The sequence below is a fragment of the Scardinius erythrophthalmus genome, assembly GCF_964197995.2.
Source record: "Scardinius erythrophthalmus genome assembly, chromosome: 13".
NCBI classification, from domain to species: Eukaryota; Metazoa; Chordata; class Actinopteri; order Cypriniformes; family Leuciscidae; genus Scardinius; species Scardinius erythrophthalmus.
In genome coordinates this window covers 9,572,271-9,589,408 of record NC_138233.1, presented here as the reverse complement: position 1 = coordinate 9,589,408, position 17,138 = coordinate 9,572,271, and the positions used below count along the sequence as shown (strand labels likewise).

Below are 17,138 nucleotides of genomic sequence, written 5' to 3'. Positions count from 1 at the left end.
AACCAGTCTCAAGAGTTGATTTTGTAAGAATCTCACCGTTTTCCTCTCAGTGCTAAAAGACACATCCTTCACTACAGCTCATTCAAAATGCACGAGTACAAAACGCAAACCTGAGTTCATCCTTTTTTGTAAATGAACCAGAAAACATGTTTATGGCTGAAATAATACAATCAAAGTCCTTTTAGACCACCACACACACACACACACACACACACACACACACTTACAGTAAATACACGGACTGACTGTCTCCATATGCCATTTCACAGAGGCACGAACAGTCAGGTCTCTAAAGAACGACTGTAAGACTAATGAGCCCCCTGGGTTATTATAAACAAAAGAAAGCGACGAGAGGACTACCTTTAAAGGTCTTTGAAACATACTGAAATCCTGTGCTTTCAGGGATTAAAAAAAGTACAGGCTTAAATGAAAAAGTAAATGACACATTTACAGTATTCATTCAATTCCATAGGCAGTGCAAAGTCCCACAATGAGCAATTCTGTCATGATTAATTATACAAGCATAGAGTCTTAAATCTATTTCAACAGCTTCACTGCTCCTAATGTCCTTGCCAAGAAATGCTACTTCTTTGTCTTTCTGAAATCTGAAATCTCGTCCACTGCGACCACATTTCACACACAAACCGAGCCTAACGCGAGAGCTGGCATCATATTATTCTCTGTTAAAGTAAAGGGAAGAAAATGAAATGTTTTACCCACACACTTTTCTCAAGCAAGAGGTTGCTAATAAAAATGGTTGCCAAAGGAAGTAGTAAGCATGCTAGTTTTCCAAATAAATATACTGTCATTACAAATACTAAGGTGTGATGCTGACATTTACCCTCAGAAAATAATTACCATGGTAGCTTCAGCCAAAATACCAGTTACTACTGTTATTTTTCTACTGATAAAACATAATAAATGATAGCTTTTATAAATATTTTTTGGACTACTGTACCATGCATGAAAAGTCCCAGATATCACTAAAATATGTATCCCAAGAAGTCACATTTATTTTCGTGAAAGCCTTAAGCTTGGTAAACAGCATCTCAATAAAATATGAAACAATGAAATTAATACCTGGTTTCACAGACAAGGTTTAAGGCTAGTCCCAGACTAAAATGCATGTTTAAGCTGTCTTAACTAAAAGCAACTTGTACTGACATATCTTAAAATATGTCAGTGCCATTGTTTTGCCTCAAGATGAACACCAGTAATGTTTTTTTAGGAGGCATGTTTATAAAAGTTACTTAAATGTCCTCATTTAACTAAGGCCTAATCCTGGCTTAATTTAAGCCCTGTCTGTGATACCAGGCCTATAAATACAGAAATATAAAACTATTTAAACAAAATTATAAGTTAATATTCAGTGAACATTTCAAATAACATACTGAAATGTTACATTTGTGACCGAATTCTTCCTTATTATGTACTGATATATTTAATTTTTTTTAATATGAACATTGTGTCCATAATAAACACTGAATAAACAATTTTTTTGTTTTGTTTTTTACAGTATGAAAATTGTTTCCCCCATTGCTAGACATTTGTCAGAACAAACAGAGCTATAGAACTATTCGTTTGGGCTATTGCTTGTTGATTCTGGCAAACAGCTCAGTAAGCTGACAGGAAACAACGCGGCACTGATTGTCAAGAAATCGACAAACTTCAATTTTATGCGACATTGCATTTTTACACGGTATCTGGAGCTGGCACAAAAGACACTCCACAAGAAGCTTTTAGATTCGGTTTTATTTATCGGTTTATTCATGACAGTAGTGGCTAATACCACATTTCCATCATTTTACTGCAAACAATAACAATAAATGTAGTATAGTGGTAGATACAGTACTGTGGTTACCATATAGTAAGGGTACAGCCTCCAGAAAGGCTATTTCTTAAGAATGTTATTTTAAAACCACAAAATGTCAATACTAAAATATAGAGTGGGGTTACAGAAGTCAGCAAAGTGTAAAAATCAAATATTCAGATTTTAAATATCCAGATTTTAAAAATCCTTCTTGTCTCTGAAAAGGGTGAGCAGATGTTTTGAGTTCCCTTGATGAGTGAAGGCTGAGCCACGGCCAGTGTTGACTCAGTTAAAATTGCCAGCCTGAGGCGCAACTGCATGGAATATGAACGTAATGAGCAAAGGTCAATAGGTCGTCTTCCCTGTCAACATCATCACTTCAAGAGGACACGTTTTGGCCGCCTCTCAGCCAACCCGCCCTCAAATATCCTTGCCATTAGAGAGTTCACCACCTCCAGCCTGCCTGAGGTACTTTGTATTGACTTGAGCCAGGCTCGAACAATCACATGCTAATGCTAAAACACACATGCCAACATACTGTTGTTTATATTATGTTACATATGCCACATGGAAATCTTTCGTACACAACAAAGAAATGAACTACTTTTGAGAAATGAACAACAAAGAAATGAACAACAAAAAATGGCATGGCTTGCTGCTATGCTGTTCCTAAAGCATTCTGAGTGTTTCTAAAGACTGTTGCTATGTGGTTGCTCGAGTAGTTGATCACAGACCCCACCCTCTTTATGGTGATAACCATAACAACAGTTATCACAAGTACTGTCATTATGCATCACTTTATTACAGATTTATGTCACAGATATAACCACAAAAAAATTATATGGAGAAAAAAATATTTGTTTATAAAGTCTTAAAACTAAATATGTCCGACATTTAATAATTTAGCATACATTTGGGATTTCTTATTTGGGAACTCACTATTTTAGGTATTATTAATGCCGGAACATATTGCAAACTGAAGTTTAATACTTATGTTATACTATTTTGTTTTTCAAATCCATAACTAGAGTTGCACAATTCTGGATAGATTGAAAAATCACGAATGAATCGGAATGAATCATTTAAAAAAAAAAATTAAAAAAAAAAAACGGTTTGAAAGAATGGTTCAATGACTCTCATAAAAGCTGCCTCCCAATTCAGAAGCTGCATCCTTCGAAGGCCGACTGCATCACAGCAGCACGACGAAGGCTGTTCCAATTCGAAGGCTCCTTCAATACGGCCTTCCAAATGTATCCTTCGTATCCCGTGAAACAGTGCCAGTGATGACAGGATTTTTTGAGAAGACAGAAGTATTGGGTTTCAACTTACTCAAATATCAAATGATACAAATGTAAAAAAACAAAACAAAAAAAAACACACCTTTAAAGCGGTTAAAGATATAGTTTATACTCTTTATTAAACACAGAAATGGAGAACATATTCATGGTGAGCATATTCAGATAGTTTGTGAACCCTGTTTTGTTTTCAGAGTTTAATATAACTTCCATTAAATCCATATCAAATGATACCATCACTCAATGGCAGCTGTCACAGTTGCTAGGTGACAAGAACAAACCTTCATAGGCTAGACTGTCCAATTTAACACTACTGGTTCGAGCTTCGTGGCCTTTGAAGTATGCGTCCTTCAAAGGATGCAGCTAAATACTTCACTTGTTTCATTACTGGATGAATCAGCGTTTCTGAATGAATCTCTTGAATGCTAAAAAAATGATTTGTCATTGAATCATTCAGTCCCTTGTCACCACCTGGTGGTGTAACAAAGCAGTTTTTATATTCAAACTATAAACTTTTATCCAAGTTCTTCTGTGATATGAAATTTTGTAACAAATATAACAATACTGTGTGGTTGAAAAGACTGGTGAAGCTGTTTCATACATGACAACTGCTCTCTCTGGGATTTGAATTTTTGTCTTGATCGTACTTGTCAAAGGTTTAATGAACACAGGCGGATTGATGTCATTTAGGAATAAGATTGCATGGGTGTTTGAATCAACATTGCAATCTTTTAACGATTAATCGTGCAGCTTTATCCATTACCCTGAGCAAAAAAAAGTCATAGAGTCTAAACATTCTTGAACCTCCTCTCCTTCCAAATGCAAAAATCAAAGTTCACAAAGGAACCTCAATCACCTCCAATATCAATATCTCTTAGTGACAAAAAAGCTTTGCCTTAATACCCAGAGGTCTAATACATTGAATCCCAGAAAAGCATGTTTGCCTTCATGATTATAATTAGCCAAGAACAGCAAAGACAATTTTGCATTTTGAACTCAGAGAACTCAATGGTCAAGAGTACATTAAGCTGCACGAAACTCATCCAGATTAGCCATTTGTCTAAGAGACCAGTTATGCAGTTCAAAAGAAAGCTCCACCCTTACTTGTATTATGGGCTGGCAGAGCGTTCTATCTACATCACGGTAGTAGTCAAGACAACGCTCCCTCGTGGAAGCCCTCTGGAAGTCTCCTGTGCTGCCGCTGCCGCTGCTGCTGCTGCACGGCGCATACAAATAACAAAGCTCTGGAAGCAACTTGGACAAACTTAACGGCTACAAAAGGCCCCGGAGGACTTAAAAAGGCGGGGATTGAGCACCTCCGTGTTTAACTCTACTCTGTCGTTGATTGATGGCCAATTAAACAGTTAGAGAGTTATTGATCACAGGAGAATGAAGAGCATCCCCAAACAACCTTAAATATGCTGGTTGATGAACCACAGATGGGCTGAGAGCAAGCAGAGCGACACAGGAAATTTTTCATGTTTATGTTCGCCGTTGCCACTGAATAAACCCTATGGAGTAATAATAGTTGGAGAAAAAAAATACCCGCTTTTGTTGCATTACTATTGCGGTATGAGGCAAAGTGCTTGAGTCTATTGAGTATTCAAGCAAATGGTACATCATTAAAGCGGACAGATCTTACTTAGATCTTGCAGTCTGCGAGTCAAGCCAAAAGCACCTTGGGAAATGCACTCTTATCTCTTCGGGGAGGGGCATTCACCCAAGGCTTTCATAGACTCTAGTGCTCACAATGTGCTGAGAAGCAGTGTCTGCACATTAAAGGCATCTGCTCTCAAGGTCAACAGTACTCCAGCTTTCTCTGGCCACTGACAGCACCTCAGGGAAGAACACGATTAGTCTCTCTGGTGACAGCGCTGATCTTTGGTTCCTCCTGCTGACCGCATCCTTTCTGAAGGGCGTCGCAACGCTTGCAGGAAGGAGCAGGTGTTGGAGCCCAGGATAGGACCAAAGGGGTCTGGAGAAAGCATCCGTTAGCATTCACGTTCATTTCAAAAATGCTCTTTTAACATTTCTGGGTTTCTCAGAAGTGGAAGTCATCATAGTTCTCAGTCATCAAAACTTCTAGAATTGTTAACGCAAACTACAACAAAGAATTTTTGCATTCCCATTTGCCCCAAAAGCAAAAGAAAACATTCACTATAGAGTTTCCATCCTATTTCTAAAAATACAGACACTGATTACATTGATCAGAATAGAGAAAGATCAGCTGTTGTATTAGGGTGCTTTCACACTAGCATCCAGGTTTCATTGGCGTCAGAGTTCGGTTCTTTTGAATGATGTGAATGCTGTTTTCAGGTGCGCACCGGCAAACCGTACCCGAGTCTGAATAAAAAAGGTCGTCTGAGGTATGAACTCCAGTATGGTTCATTGCTAATATGCAATCCTTCTAAATCGCGAAAGAGAACCGTTATTGATGACGTACAATTTGATAAAACTGTGTTTGATTGCGTTCTTACTCGCTTTCCTGACAAGTGTGACTGACACTGCAAGCAGAGAGAATGTGGCCATTAGCAGAAATGGACTCCTGCATTCTTTAGAGCATTTGCAGTACTTTAGTGGCAGATAGACACAAGTGGCGTTATGTGCTGACACTTTGAAAATGAAACCAAAAGGTTCAAAAATCTAAATATAAAAATGAGGTGAGCAACGCTATGCATTTTGTCGCCTTCTCCTGCGTCGTTGTTACCAAGCAACAAGCTGCTGTTGCTTTGATTATGCAAATGCACCGTGGTTTGGATCCAAATAATATAATGTGAACACAATCCAGGAGGAGGGGGTTAATCGAACCTAGTATGAAAGCACACTTGAAACACTTGTGCAGCAGTGTTAACTAGTTTTCTGTAATTTAATGAAAATTTAATATGGTTCATTGTTAATATGCAATCCTTCTAACATTGCGAAAGAGAACTGTTATTGATGATGTACAGTTTGATAAAACTGTGTTTGATTGCGTTCTCACTCGCTTTCCTGACAAGTGTGCAACAATACAACACAAAGTATATTGGAATAAATGTTCATATTTTTTTTTTTAAACTTGGAACTGTGGAAACACGTCATCCCAGTCTGTGAAAAGGGTCCATGGTGGCTGCATTTGTTTTGAAATCTTTGCTATCCTGCCCTGTGATGAAAGACAACAGACAGGGGGAAAAATCCATTTCACATCTTTTAAGACATTCCAAAAATAAATACAGCACTCATAAACATCTACTACAGTATAATGAAATCAGGCACGTGCGGTGGGGGGGGGGGGGGGGGGGGGCTGCCCTTTTTCAAAATTAATCAAAAGTGCCCTTCTCAAACAAATATCAAAGATAATATTGTGGTCAATAAAACAAAATGCATTTGATTATATTTAACATGACAATGTGTACAAAACTAAAGTAGCCTAAATTCACGTTTATTTACGTTTCTGTCAATCTGAGGTCGGTGTCTTTGCCACAATGCGTTGCTATAGGTCACGTCACTTATGTCAAGTTGTGCGTCTTGCTTCGGACGAGGGTCTAAAACTCCAGAGTAGTGTGTGTACACGGCAGGCGTAACCATAGCAAAAGTTATGCGTTTTAAAATGAAAATGCACTAAACGTATGTATTCCACAGTCTGCTCAGGAACCGATGCTCTCAAACCAAATATATAGTTATTCTGGTAAGTACATGGCTTGACGGCAGGAAGGAATAAACAATTTTTAAACGTTTTTTTCAATAATAAAAGGTAGTGTGTCGATTCAATTAAAAATCACATATTTTTAAATATTACATAATTCATTGAAGCCTGTAACCAGCACCAAAAGTCACATTAATGGTAAGTAGTATTAAAGTCACTTTTTATTTAGTCTATGCATATTGATACACCGTTTACCGTTTGATCAAACTATCATAGTTGGTTAAATGAAGCCCAGGCCTACAGGCCTATTATGTGAAGTGTAGGCAGACAACAACTTGTGAAATGGTGACCTGAAAGGACTTTTTTGATAATTATGCAGCAATAGTATAATAGTACAGTAGCCTACTATAATAGTAGTCTCTTATGTGCATCAAGCCTGCATTTATTTGTTCAAAAATACAGAAAAATATTATTACAATTTAAAATAATGGTTTTCTATTTTAATATACTTTAAAAAATATAATTTATTTCTGTGATGCAAAGCTGGATTTTCAACAGCCATAACTCCAATCTTCAGTGTCACATGATTTTTCAGAAATCATTCTAATATGCTGATTTATTATCAATGTTAGAAACAGTTGTTTTTTAACCTGTGATACTTTTTTCAGGATTCATTGATGAATAAAAAGTTAAAAAGAACAGTATTTAATTAAAATAGAATTTTTTTTATAAGTCTTTATTGTCACTTTTGATAAATTTAGCAGCACATCCTTGCTGATTAAAAATAGCCAATTAATTTCTTAAAAAAATTAGATAAAAAAGAATATTACTGACCCCAAACTTTTGAACTAGTGTATATTGGTACAAAATATTTCTATTTTAAATAAATTATGTTCTTTTTTTAACTCCGAATCCTGAAAAAAGTATCAAAGGGTATAAGTATATAATAATAGAAAACCATTATTTCAAATTGTAGAAACATATCACAATATTACATTTTTTTTTTTCTGTATTTTAGATTAAATAAATGCAGCCTTGATGAGCATAAAGGGCTTCTTTCAAAAACATTAAAAATAGTAGTGTCCAAACTTTTGGCCGGTACACATACATATATATATAATATATACACACACATATTTTTTCAATTTTTTTTTCCTATCTATCCATCTATCTATCTATATTTTTTTTCTATCTATATCTATATCTATCTATCTATCTATCTATCTATCTATCTATCTATCTATCTATCTATCTATCTATCTATCTATCTATCTATCTATCTATCTATCTATCTATCTATCTATCTATCTATCTATCTATCTATCTATTTTTTTTTTCTATCTCTATCTATCTATCTATCTATCAAGAAAAAAAATTGTTGAATAAAAAAAAAATAATGTATCGTAAGTGGTTGCACACTATTGATTTTAGCTACGTTTAAACAAATGCATTAATTTGAACTTAAATTTTAGTTCCACTTAATGCATTTGTTTAAATGTAACTAAAATCAATTGTTACTAAAATCAAATTAAAAACATGTATTAAATTCAACAAATCATTTTTTTCAGTATATATATATATATATATTTCAGTATATATATACAGTATATTTTATATATATAAAACACCAAGTCACCCCTTTAACAGAAGTCTACAAGTGTTTAAGTGAAGCGAAAGGGCACATTTCCGAGATCTGATGCAGTCTGATGGGAGACTTCCCCCACCCCAAAGGTTCGTGTCACACTTTCTCATTTTCTCTGCCTCGCCTTTCTTTCCCTATTTGCATTTGACACTTATGGAGAAGACATATATAGCACCGCGAGATAAGAAAAGACCACATTTGTCATCAAATGGAACATGCTCTTGGATTATGGAAAGCCAGCTGCTGTTGACTTACACTGTTTGCCTTTTCCTCATCTCTGTTACACCATTTCATGCCTCTCCATTCATCAAAATCAAATACGGCTCAACGTATATTATATACAGTATATGTGTAGAAACTGTGTGAGTGGTAGAAATATACCCTCCATTTAAAAAAAAGAAAAAAGAAAACAGGATAAGGCTGTTGTAAAAATTGCAATGTGGCCGGCAAAGAGTGAAATGAAACAACAAAAATGGATTTAATTACATTCTGCTTCGGAGCGCTTGTTGCGACTCCAAAATAACACTGCTCTCAGACATTAATCTGTTCTAATCTTTCATTTTTCTCTGAAATTTTCTATTGCTTGATTTTTTTGGTTCTTGTACATCATGAAAAGTTAATTGGTTAGTATAACAGAGACCTCTCTTTACATCCATCATTTGACTTTATATCTTACAAGCAAAAGGGCAAAAATCGTTTTCCACATTTCTCTGTCCTTTTTAGAAATGCACATCACCATGAAAATAGTCCAAAAACCCTATAGTGACAATCTGGTATGGTTTAGTAGTTCAAGGCTTAAATAACATTCAACTTTAAATATTAAAGTTGAATTGATTTAAACCTAACAAAAGACAAGACCACCAAAATGCTAGCTTCATCCTAATTGCAATAATCCAAAACATTAGAGTAAAATCACATCTCTGGGGTCTGAGGGGCCTTTGAAAAGCTTCTTACCCACATAAGAAAGCCTCAGTTTACTGCACCCCAGAACCCAACCCTTCCAGTGAACAACCAAGCACACTCACACCAGTGCCAAAAATCTCTGAGACAAGCCCACCACAAACTTCAACCACAAAAATCCCCTGCCTCTTTCTCACACAGAAAGAAAAAACAGCAAACCCATTACATATCTCTTTTTCCAAAGAGCTGGGAACAAACAAACAACCATACTTTACTGCGAGTTGATTGCATGACTGGATTACTGTACTTTCAGATAGTGCACTGAATTTGATGAAGCTGAAGTATGCTTAACATGAATACATTCCTGTATAAACTATACACAATTTTTGTTAAGTACAATTTAACCACAAATAAACAACTTTAGGATTGCAGCTCTGTTCGATAAAATGGGTGTTTTGCCATCAAAGCTAGAGGCATGAGAAAATGCAATAAACTTTGTAACAGTGCTTAGTTAGGATAGCAAAATCAATGTGGGCTTATCAACATTTAAAATAAAGAAACCGTTTCCAATTCCATGTCTTTTATTGTTGATTTTTGTTTTCGTATTAAAAGAATAGTTCACTTAAAAATGAAAATTCTGTCATAATTTTTACTCGAGTTGTTTCAAACCTGTATGAATTTCTATCTCCTGCTGAACACAAAAGATGACATTTTGAAGAATATCGGTAACCAAACAGTTGATCGACCCAATTCGTTTTTAAGTGAACTATTCCTTTAATAATGTTGCATATTAACAGCATGTATGATGGTATGTATTTCTGTGTAAAAAAAAAACAGTATTAGAATAAGAATATTTTGGTTTACTTTGCTACAATAAATAATTTTGGTACTGTATTGGGTCAACATAAAATCCTGAAGCAAGACCAATAGAGCCACTAACACAGGCTTAAAGTATAAAACACACACACACACACACACACACCACAAACATAATGTGCTGATTCCTTTTGTCTACAGACTGATGAAAACCCTCCTGTCGGGTCAACGGTAGCTGAGCTCCCTGAAGGCAGCACATTGTTCATGGAAGAGCTATATTCTGTCTCTTGTGCTCTCTCTGATGAAGACTGACAGGGCGACCTTTATTTTTGACCGGATTATGTTTCAGGGGAAAGACAAGTTGGCTTTTTATATATATATATATATATATATATATATATATATATATATATATATATATAGGAAAATTCACCGTCAGCATGTTTCTCCCTGGCGAGAGCACCTTGTGTGATCTTCGGACTAACAATGTCAGTGAGCACATGTGCTTCCATAATTTCCCCTCCATCCAATTTACATTTCCTCATCTTTACAAGTCTGGAGAATGAGAAAGTTCTTGTCTGATCTTTTTTCACTCGGAAGCGAAGCTGGATAAGTGTCCTTGACAAATTAAACAGAGCATGCAAAGATGGTGCAGGGCATTTTTCATGACGCCATGATGTAAAAGAAAATGCTTCATTTGAAGGGACGTTTGAATAAATGGAACTGTATTTCTTTCTGTCACTTTACCTCGTCTTAATTTGTGTGAAATCCTTCTCTAATGAATTCACAAGAAAATACCTTCTTAATTCAGTTCCCTAACATAGTGTTTCCTAAAGCAAGACTAAAAACACAACATTTAACAAGTTAGCCCTCTGTCCACAGCGAAGAGGAGGGAAAACAATATTAGCCAAGTGAGAATTTTTTTTTTTACGGTGCTCTCTGGATACTCATCAGCGGTCTCCAGCTGGGCTCTATGGTGATGATTACTCTAAGACCTCCAGAAGCGCAACCCAACTTTCCCACAGTCATGTTTCCCACAGCCAAGACCTACCTTCCTTCTCTTACTCTCTTGACACAATGTAATACAAATCTCGGCAAGCCCAAACTGGTCAATGCAAACGTGTTGTGGGTATAGGTCAGTGTTTCCCAATCTTTTTTGTTTTATGGTCATCCACACCCCTTCATCTATACCAAATGCACCCCAAAATGAGTTCATTTCAACTGACACTGGACATAATTTATCATCATTAATGATATTATTAAAATGGTTATTAAAATCATGTGTACATCAAATCAATTATGCATTATTTTTAACCTATAAACATCCTTAAATTTCTGTTTTATAGGTTCGGTAAAGGAAAAAAATCCAAGTTCCCCTGGGCTGCACGCATCCCTGGTTGGGAAACACTGCACTAGACGATTGTGATTCTGTAACTGTAATTATGTCCAGGCATTGACAACAGGTTAATATGCTATTTGATGTTATTATAATACGCAACATTCTTTGTTTCATTCCTTTTTCAGTATGAATGTGCATAAAAACAATGACAACACAGTAAACAAAGGTTTGCAATACATTTCCCCCATTAAAAAGATGCAACAAATAAATCTTTATATGCATATCCACACTGATTCTTATGTAGAAACACATAAGCTGGGTATTTTAGAAATGCTCAAGACTTAATTTTTGTTGTGGGAGAAGTAACAAAGAGTGATTATTTGAGAACCTAACAATGTGGCATTTTGCTGGCTTGGCAAATATATGTATAAAACAAGTGTTCATTATGAACATAAATGTAGAACGTTTCATAATTATTAAAGCTTTAAACGTCAAGTAAAGCTGTACTTCTTCCTTTGTATGGCTACAATGGGTAGCCAAGACAAGTGCAAGATGTGTGATGGGAGGAGAACACGATTATTTGTGCACGTTCTTTTCCACTGAGCTGACCACGACTACATGATTTATCTCATTTTATATATCTGCACACAACAAATATGCCCTGCACCGTTCAATGATCGCCAGAGCTCACTGTACTTCGCAAAGCTGTCAAAAACACTGCCAATGCAGCAAGAACGGATGAATGTCGCCGCGTGGAAATGTGCGCGTGTCTACTTCATTCAAGCTGATGCTCACGGAAATGTAACATGCAATACAGGGTGCAATATTCAACCTTATTTATTAGTTTAAAGCCTATGGCTTACATTTCTGGTCATTTTGAATTACACAAACCCTTGGTTTTCTGTAGCCTTCGTATTTGTTGGAACAGTGTCTTGCTCGCGCCGTGAGTCTCGTGCTCGCAGAAACATGTCAATCAAACTTACTGCACGTTCAAGTTCTTAAATAGGTTCTTCACGTTTGTTTCTTCGCGGTCTGGTTATTAAAAGTAGCAATAATATCGCAACTTGGATCAAATGACATATTTCGCATACAAGTGAACACCGTGAAATATTATATTGTTGTTATTCGTGAAACCACATCACAAAAGGAGCCGGCTGCTGGGTGTAAAGCAATTACGCCCTGCTTACACATGGCTTTATCAGTCGCAACTGAAAGATACGTTTAAACATTAATTAAACTCACCAATGAAGGTAAATCCGGACGAAAACAAGCAGATCCATGTGAGTACAAGCCCGGATCTCCAGCGGACAAAGGGACCCAGGTGTAACGGCATCTTTATCACCTTCTTGTTCAAGTTTAAGTCAGTAATATCAACTGAATGAGCTGCGAGGAGTATCTGCTTTATGGCTGGGTTTAATTTTTGCAATATTACACCGATCAGCGCATTTATAAGTCCTTTTTCAACACGTATCCTCTTCCTGTACCTTGGCCATCAGTGCGTCTTCGTTGCTCAGAGACAGCAGCGCATCACAGGTGTGGTAAATAAAGACGCCACTCTAATTTCTTCAGCTCACTCACCCACACACACACTCCAGACGTGTGAAGAGAGAGAGAGAGAGCGCAAACGTCCTCACTCTTATTCGTCTTCTCACTCTCCGCTGCAGAATACTTGCTCCGGTAAAGAGAACGGTGTATTGGCTTCAGCGCGCGAACATCTGCTGCTACAGCAATGCAGGAGTGAGGAGACGCGATGTATAGAGCAGTGAGGGAGCAAAACCCGGAGCGGAGTCCGGCCCCTTCACTGGAACGGAGTGTGGAGAGCCTTGGATACGACGCGTCATGTAAGTGAACAAGTGATTTAAACAAACCGCTTAGTGTTTAAACAGACGAGAGCGGGGCAATTTATCACACTTTTACGAAAGTTTTATAGCGTTTAGTCGTGGCTGCAAAAAATCTTGGTAAAGCCCCCCCCCCCCCCCAAAAAAAAGTTAATTAAACACGTTGCCATTTTGTGTCAAATGGATATTTCAGTCAAAAAAGAAAATTCTGTCATCATTTACTCACCCCCAAGTTGTTCCAAACCTGTATGCATTTCTTTCTTCTGCTGAACACAAAAGAATATATTTTGAAGAATGTTGGTAACCAGACAGCTGATGGACCCCCATTGACTTCCATAGTATACAAAAATACTATGGAAGTCAATGGGGCCCATCAACTGTTTGGTTGCCCATATTCTTCTAAATATCTTTGTTTGTGTTCAGCAGAAGAATAAATGCATACAGCTTTGGAACAACTTGAGGGTAAGTAAATGATGACAGAATTTAAATGTTTGGGTGAACTATCCTTTTAACAGTGCATGTTGTCACACTGTGTGTGCTTTTACTATGTAGCCTGAGACTATTCTAGGCTTGTCAGCTCAACAGTACAAAAAATATCAAACACAAAATACACAAAACAGTAAATATTTAAGAAGGATCTGCAAAAATGTTAAATCATTGTTTTAGCTCACAAAATAATAATTTGTTGGCTATAGATATGTAGCCCTGTCATATTTTAAACATTGTATAATTTTAGTTGTTTGACATCAAACCTTATAGTTACTTACATACAGCCCTTGTGATAACTTCCCTGTGTGTATTTACAGTATATTATCCCATCAAATGAACAATCATTGAAAAAACATAATTCCTTTTTATCACTTCAGGAAATGTTTTTTTTTGGCTACACCAAGTGCGTTATAGCTGGCATTTTAGATTTACAAATATGCTGTCTGTCTATTATTGCCTATGGCTAATAGTTATATAGGCATTGTCAGATTAAGAAGGTTTCAGGTTTTAATGTCCCTAGCCCCCAATACTATGTGTTTTGTATGATTACACATGAAATGTAAATCAAAAGGAGCTTAGCGCTTTCCACCCATCCAACCATTATCCTATTCCACATATCTGGATCATGAATTTGAGATATTTCTCCAGATTAAAGAGGCCATTGTAAGTGCTATTACACTGAATGTAATAATTTCATTCTATTGCACATCATAATTAGATTCAGTCTTAACCAATAGCAGGGCTTGTCAAAGGTTTAGTTCACCCAAAAATGACTTTCCAAACACAATCAGATAGATACTGTATATAGAGCCAGACAAGTAATTGGCGATGTCATTTTGTAAAGAAAGACTACGCGCCTCACGTTTTTGTAGTTTATACTGAGACGATAACGGTATCGTTTTCAAAAACTTATATTCAATACTTTGAAACTCATTTTTAAAAGTTTGCGTTTTCAGACCACCAAAACGCTGTTGTTGTGTGAATGAACGGCCAAAACGCTTAAAAAGTTTTCAGTTTTTAATCGAAAACTGTGTCGTATAAACAGCCCTTTACTATCATCCCAATGCCTCTGGATCAAGTTCAATTTGTGTCAAATTAGAGACTTCAGAGCAAAATAGCTAATTATCAATAAGGGCCTCTGAATTGTTTGCGTATTGATCTCATGCTCATTGACTGAAATGAAAACAACACTTGGGTGTTAAGTTGGCAAACATGCAGCAAATACTGTACTTCTACATCTGGGTCTTTTGAGATGAGTATGATTAAAGATTTAGAGACACCACATTCATAATGAATCGTACAAGCCGCAGAAGCTATAGCCATTGATCAATAACAGCATTCCATGCTTTGCCAGCAGCCTGTTCTTTAAGGTGTTTTGCATCCATTCAGTCGATGTTTGTATCAAAGTAAAAGTTACTTCAGCCTTGATGTACTTTTCAATATTTTTCAAGATAGGCTTCTCTGAATTAGCATTATTTATCTGCTCCCCAAAGCAATTAGCTGTAAGGTACGAAGCGGTCAGGATGACTCTTTCTATTCAGTGGCTGCAAATCCAATTTTCCCTCAACCTCTGCCTAAGATATTTCATTGCGGTAAATAGGGCAGCATTCGATAAACAAAATTACATAATTGCTTAAATATAGTACTCTATTTAATAGACATGCCATTGCTCACCCAATTAAATTGAAGAAACATCTAAAATGTGTTATTCTGTCTTTGTTTCTTATTCTTTAGTGCCAACATACACATTTATAAAAGTATTCTGCGGCTCACAGAGAACAGGAAAAAAAACAATGCTAAATACAAATAATAAAATACCATTAACTATGTAATCATGCATAGTTAGGATTGCAAAACAAATAGGCTTACCGACTTTTCAAAAGATATTTTGAAAATAGAGCAAAATAGAAAAATTGACATTTTACTTGCTATAGCTTCATCATCTTAAAAAAAAAGTCAGACCACATTACATAAAAAAAAAACATTTTTTGTTTTACACTCAGTACATTTGAAAAAGTGTTTTACAACTTGTTTAAAAAAAACCTCTTTGATTACACTAAAAAGACTACTGTACCAGGGGAAAAAAACCGCACAGCTTTGGGCCTATGTAACATTTCCTTGCTAAAGCAGGAATATATATTCAACAAAAAAGAACACCCACAGTAACACACACAGGGGTTTCCATGTTTAATGGGAAATATCCATAGACATTATGAGTTTTATACTGTACAAACTGTATATTCTGTCCCCTAACCCTAAACATACTCATCATAGAAAACTTTCTGCATTTTTAGATTTTCACTAAAACATCACTTATTATGATTTATAAGCTGTTTTCCTTGAGATGACCAAAAATGCCCCCAAATGTATTTGGATATTGCCATCTTGGTGGGGACATTTTGTCCCCATAGGGTTTACCTGAAACACACTTACACACACACACACACACACACACATACACACAGAGTAAACCTTTAAGCAAATTAGCTGCATCATATCATCTTCCACTGTGCTCACAGCCTCTCAGTTTGAACTTGTGTTTTATCAAATTAGATTTCAGCGCCACGATGCAGCGGCTGAGAGACTGTGCGATCATAATAGCTAGTCAGTGGATTTCATATTGTAGTGAAAGTCACTTAACAAGACTGCAGGAAAATGATGGGTTTGAATTTGCATACTTCCCTTTTACTCTCGTTGTGTGCCATCCTCAAATTAGCATGGGTAATGTGTAACTGCACATTAGCATAGCATGCGTAATGGCATATCAGTGTTAGATTCAATTCCAAAAGATAAAAAAAAAAAAAAAAACGCAGAGATGCGAATACAACCGCCAGATAGTAGATTTATATGCAGCCTGACACGGATTATTGCTGCATGGACATTAGCATTATTTGCATAGAGTCAGCCACATGCACAGATAGACCACAACTGTCCTTTTAGCCTCTGACTCTGGTCTCCCAGACCCTCCTTCATTGGTGACAGCCAGCCAATGATTGTGTTTGCCCTAAACTTCAGCACTGTTTGTCACCACTGTGACATTAAACTTTATTAAAACATCTCAATACAGCCAGCCTAACATAGTCACTAATGTTAATAGCTTAAAGCAACACCAAGGCACTTTTCCTCTTCGGTCCCCCTACAGGTTGGAAGCGGAATTTGCCATTACCGCTGTCGTAAAAAATGTAGCATACCGCAGCCTCGCACGCACACTATTTGTTTATCCAGCGCCAGCTTTGGAAATAACAATGTCCACAGACAAGTTAGAGTATGTTGCATGATTTTATGAAAGTATGATGTATTGCGACATCAGAAACGAAGAAAAACTAAATAATGACATTGCTTGCTATTTTTTTGCTATTGTAACGCTTACCATAAATCAAGTCAAAT

The 17,138-nt window shown here is 36.5% G+C and overlaps 1 protein-coding gene across 1 annotated transcript in view; it reads right to left on the bottom strand.

Annotated features, from left to right (window-relative positions):
- Window positions 1-13,152, bottom strand: part of unc5a (unc-5 netrin receptor A) — a 183,618-nt gene extending 170,466 nt beyond the window's left edge. The window contains exon 1 of the mRNA XM_081383127.1: window positions 12,667-13,152. Within this exon, the coding sequence (XP_081239253.1) occupies window positions 12,667-12,757 (91 nt within the window). The 5' untranslated portion in view covers window positions 12,758-13,152. The remainder of the gene's footprint in view (window positions 1-12,666) is intronic.
- Window positions 13,153-17,138: the final 3,986 nt, after the last annotated feature.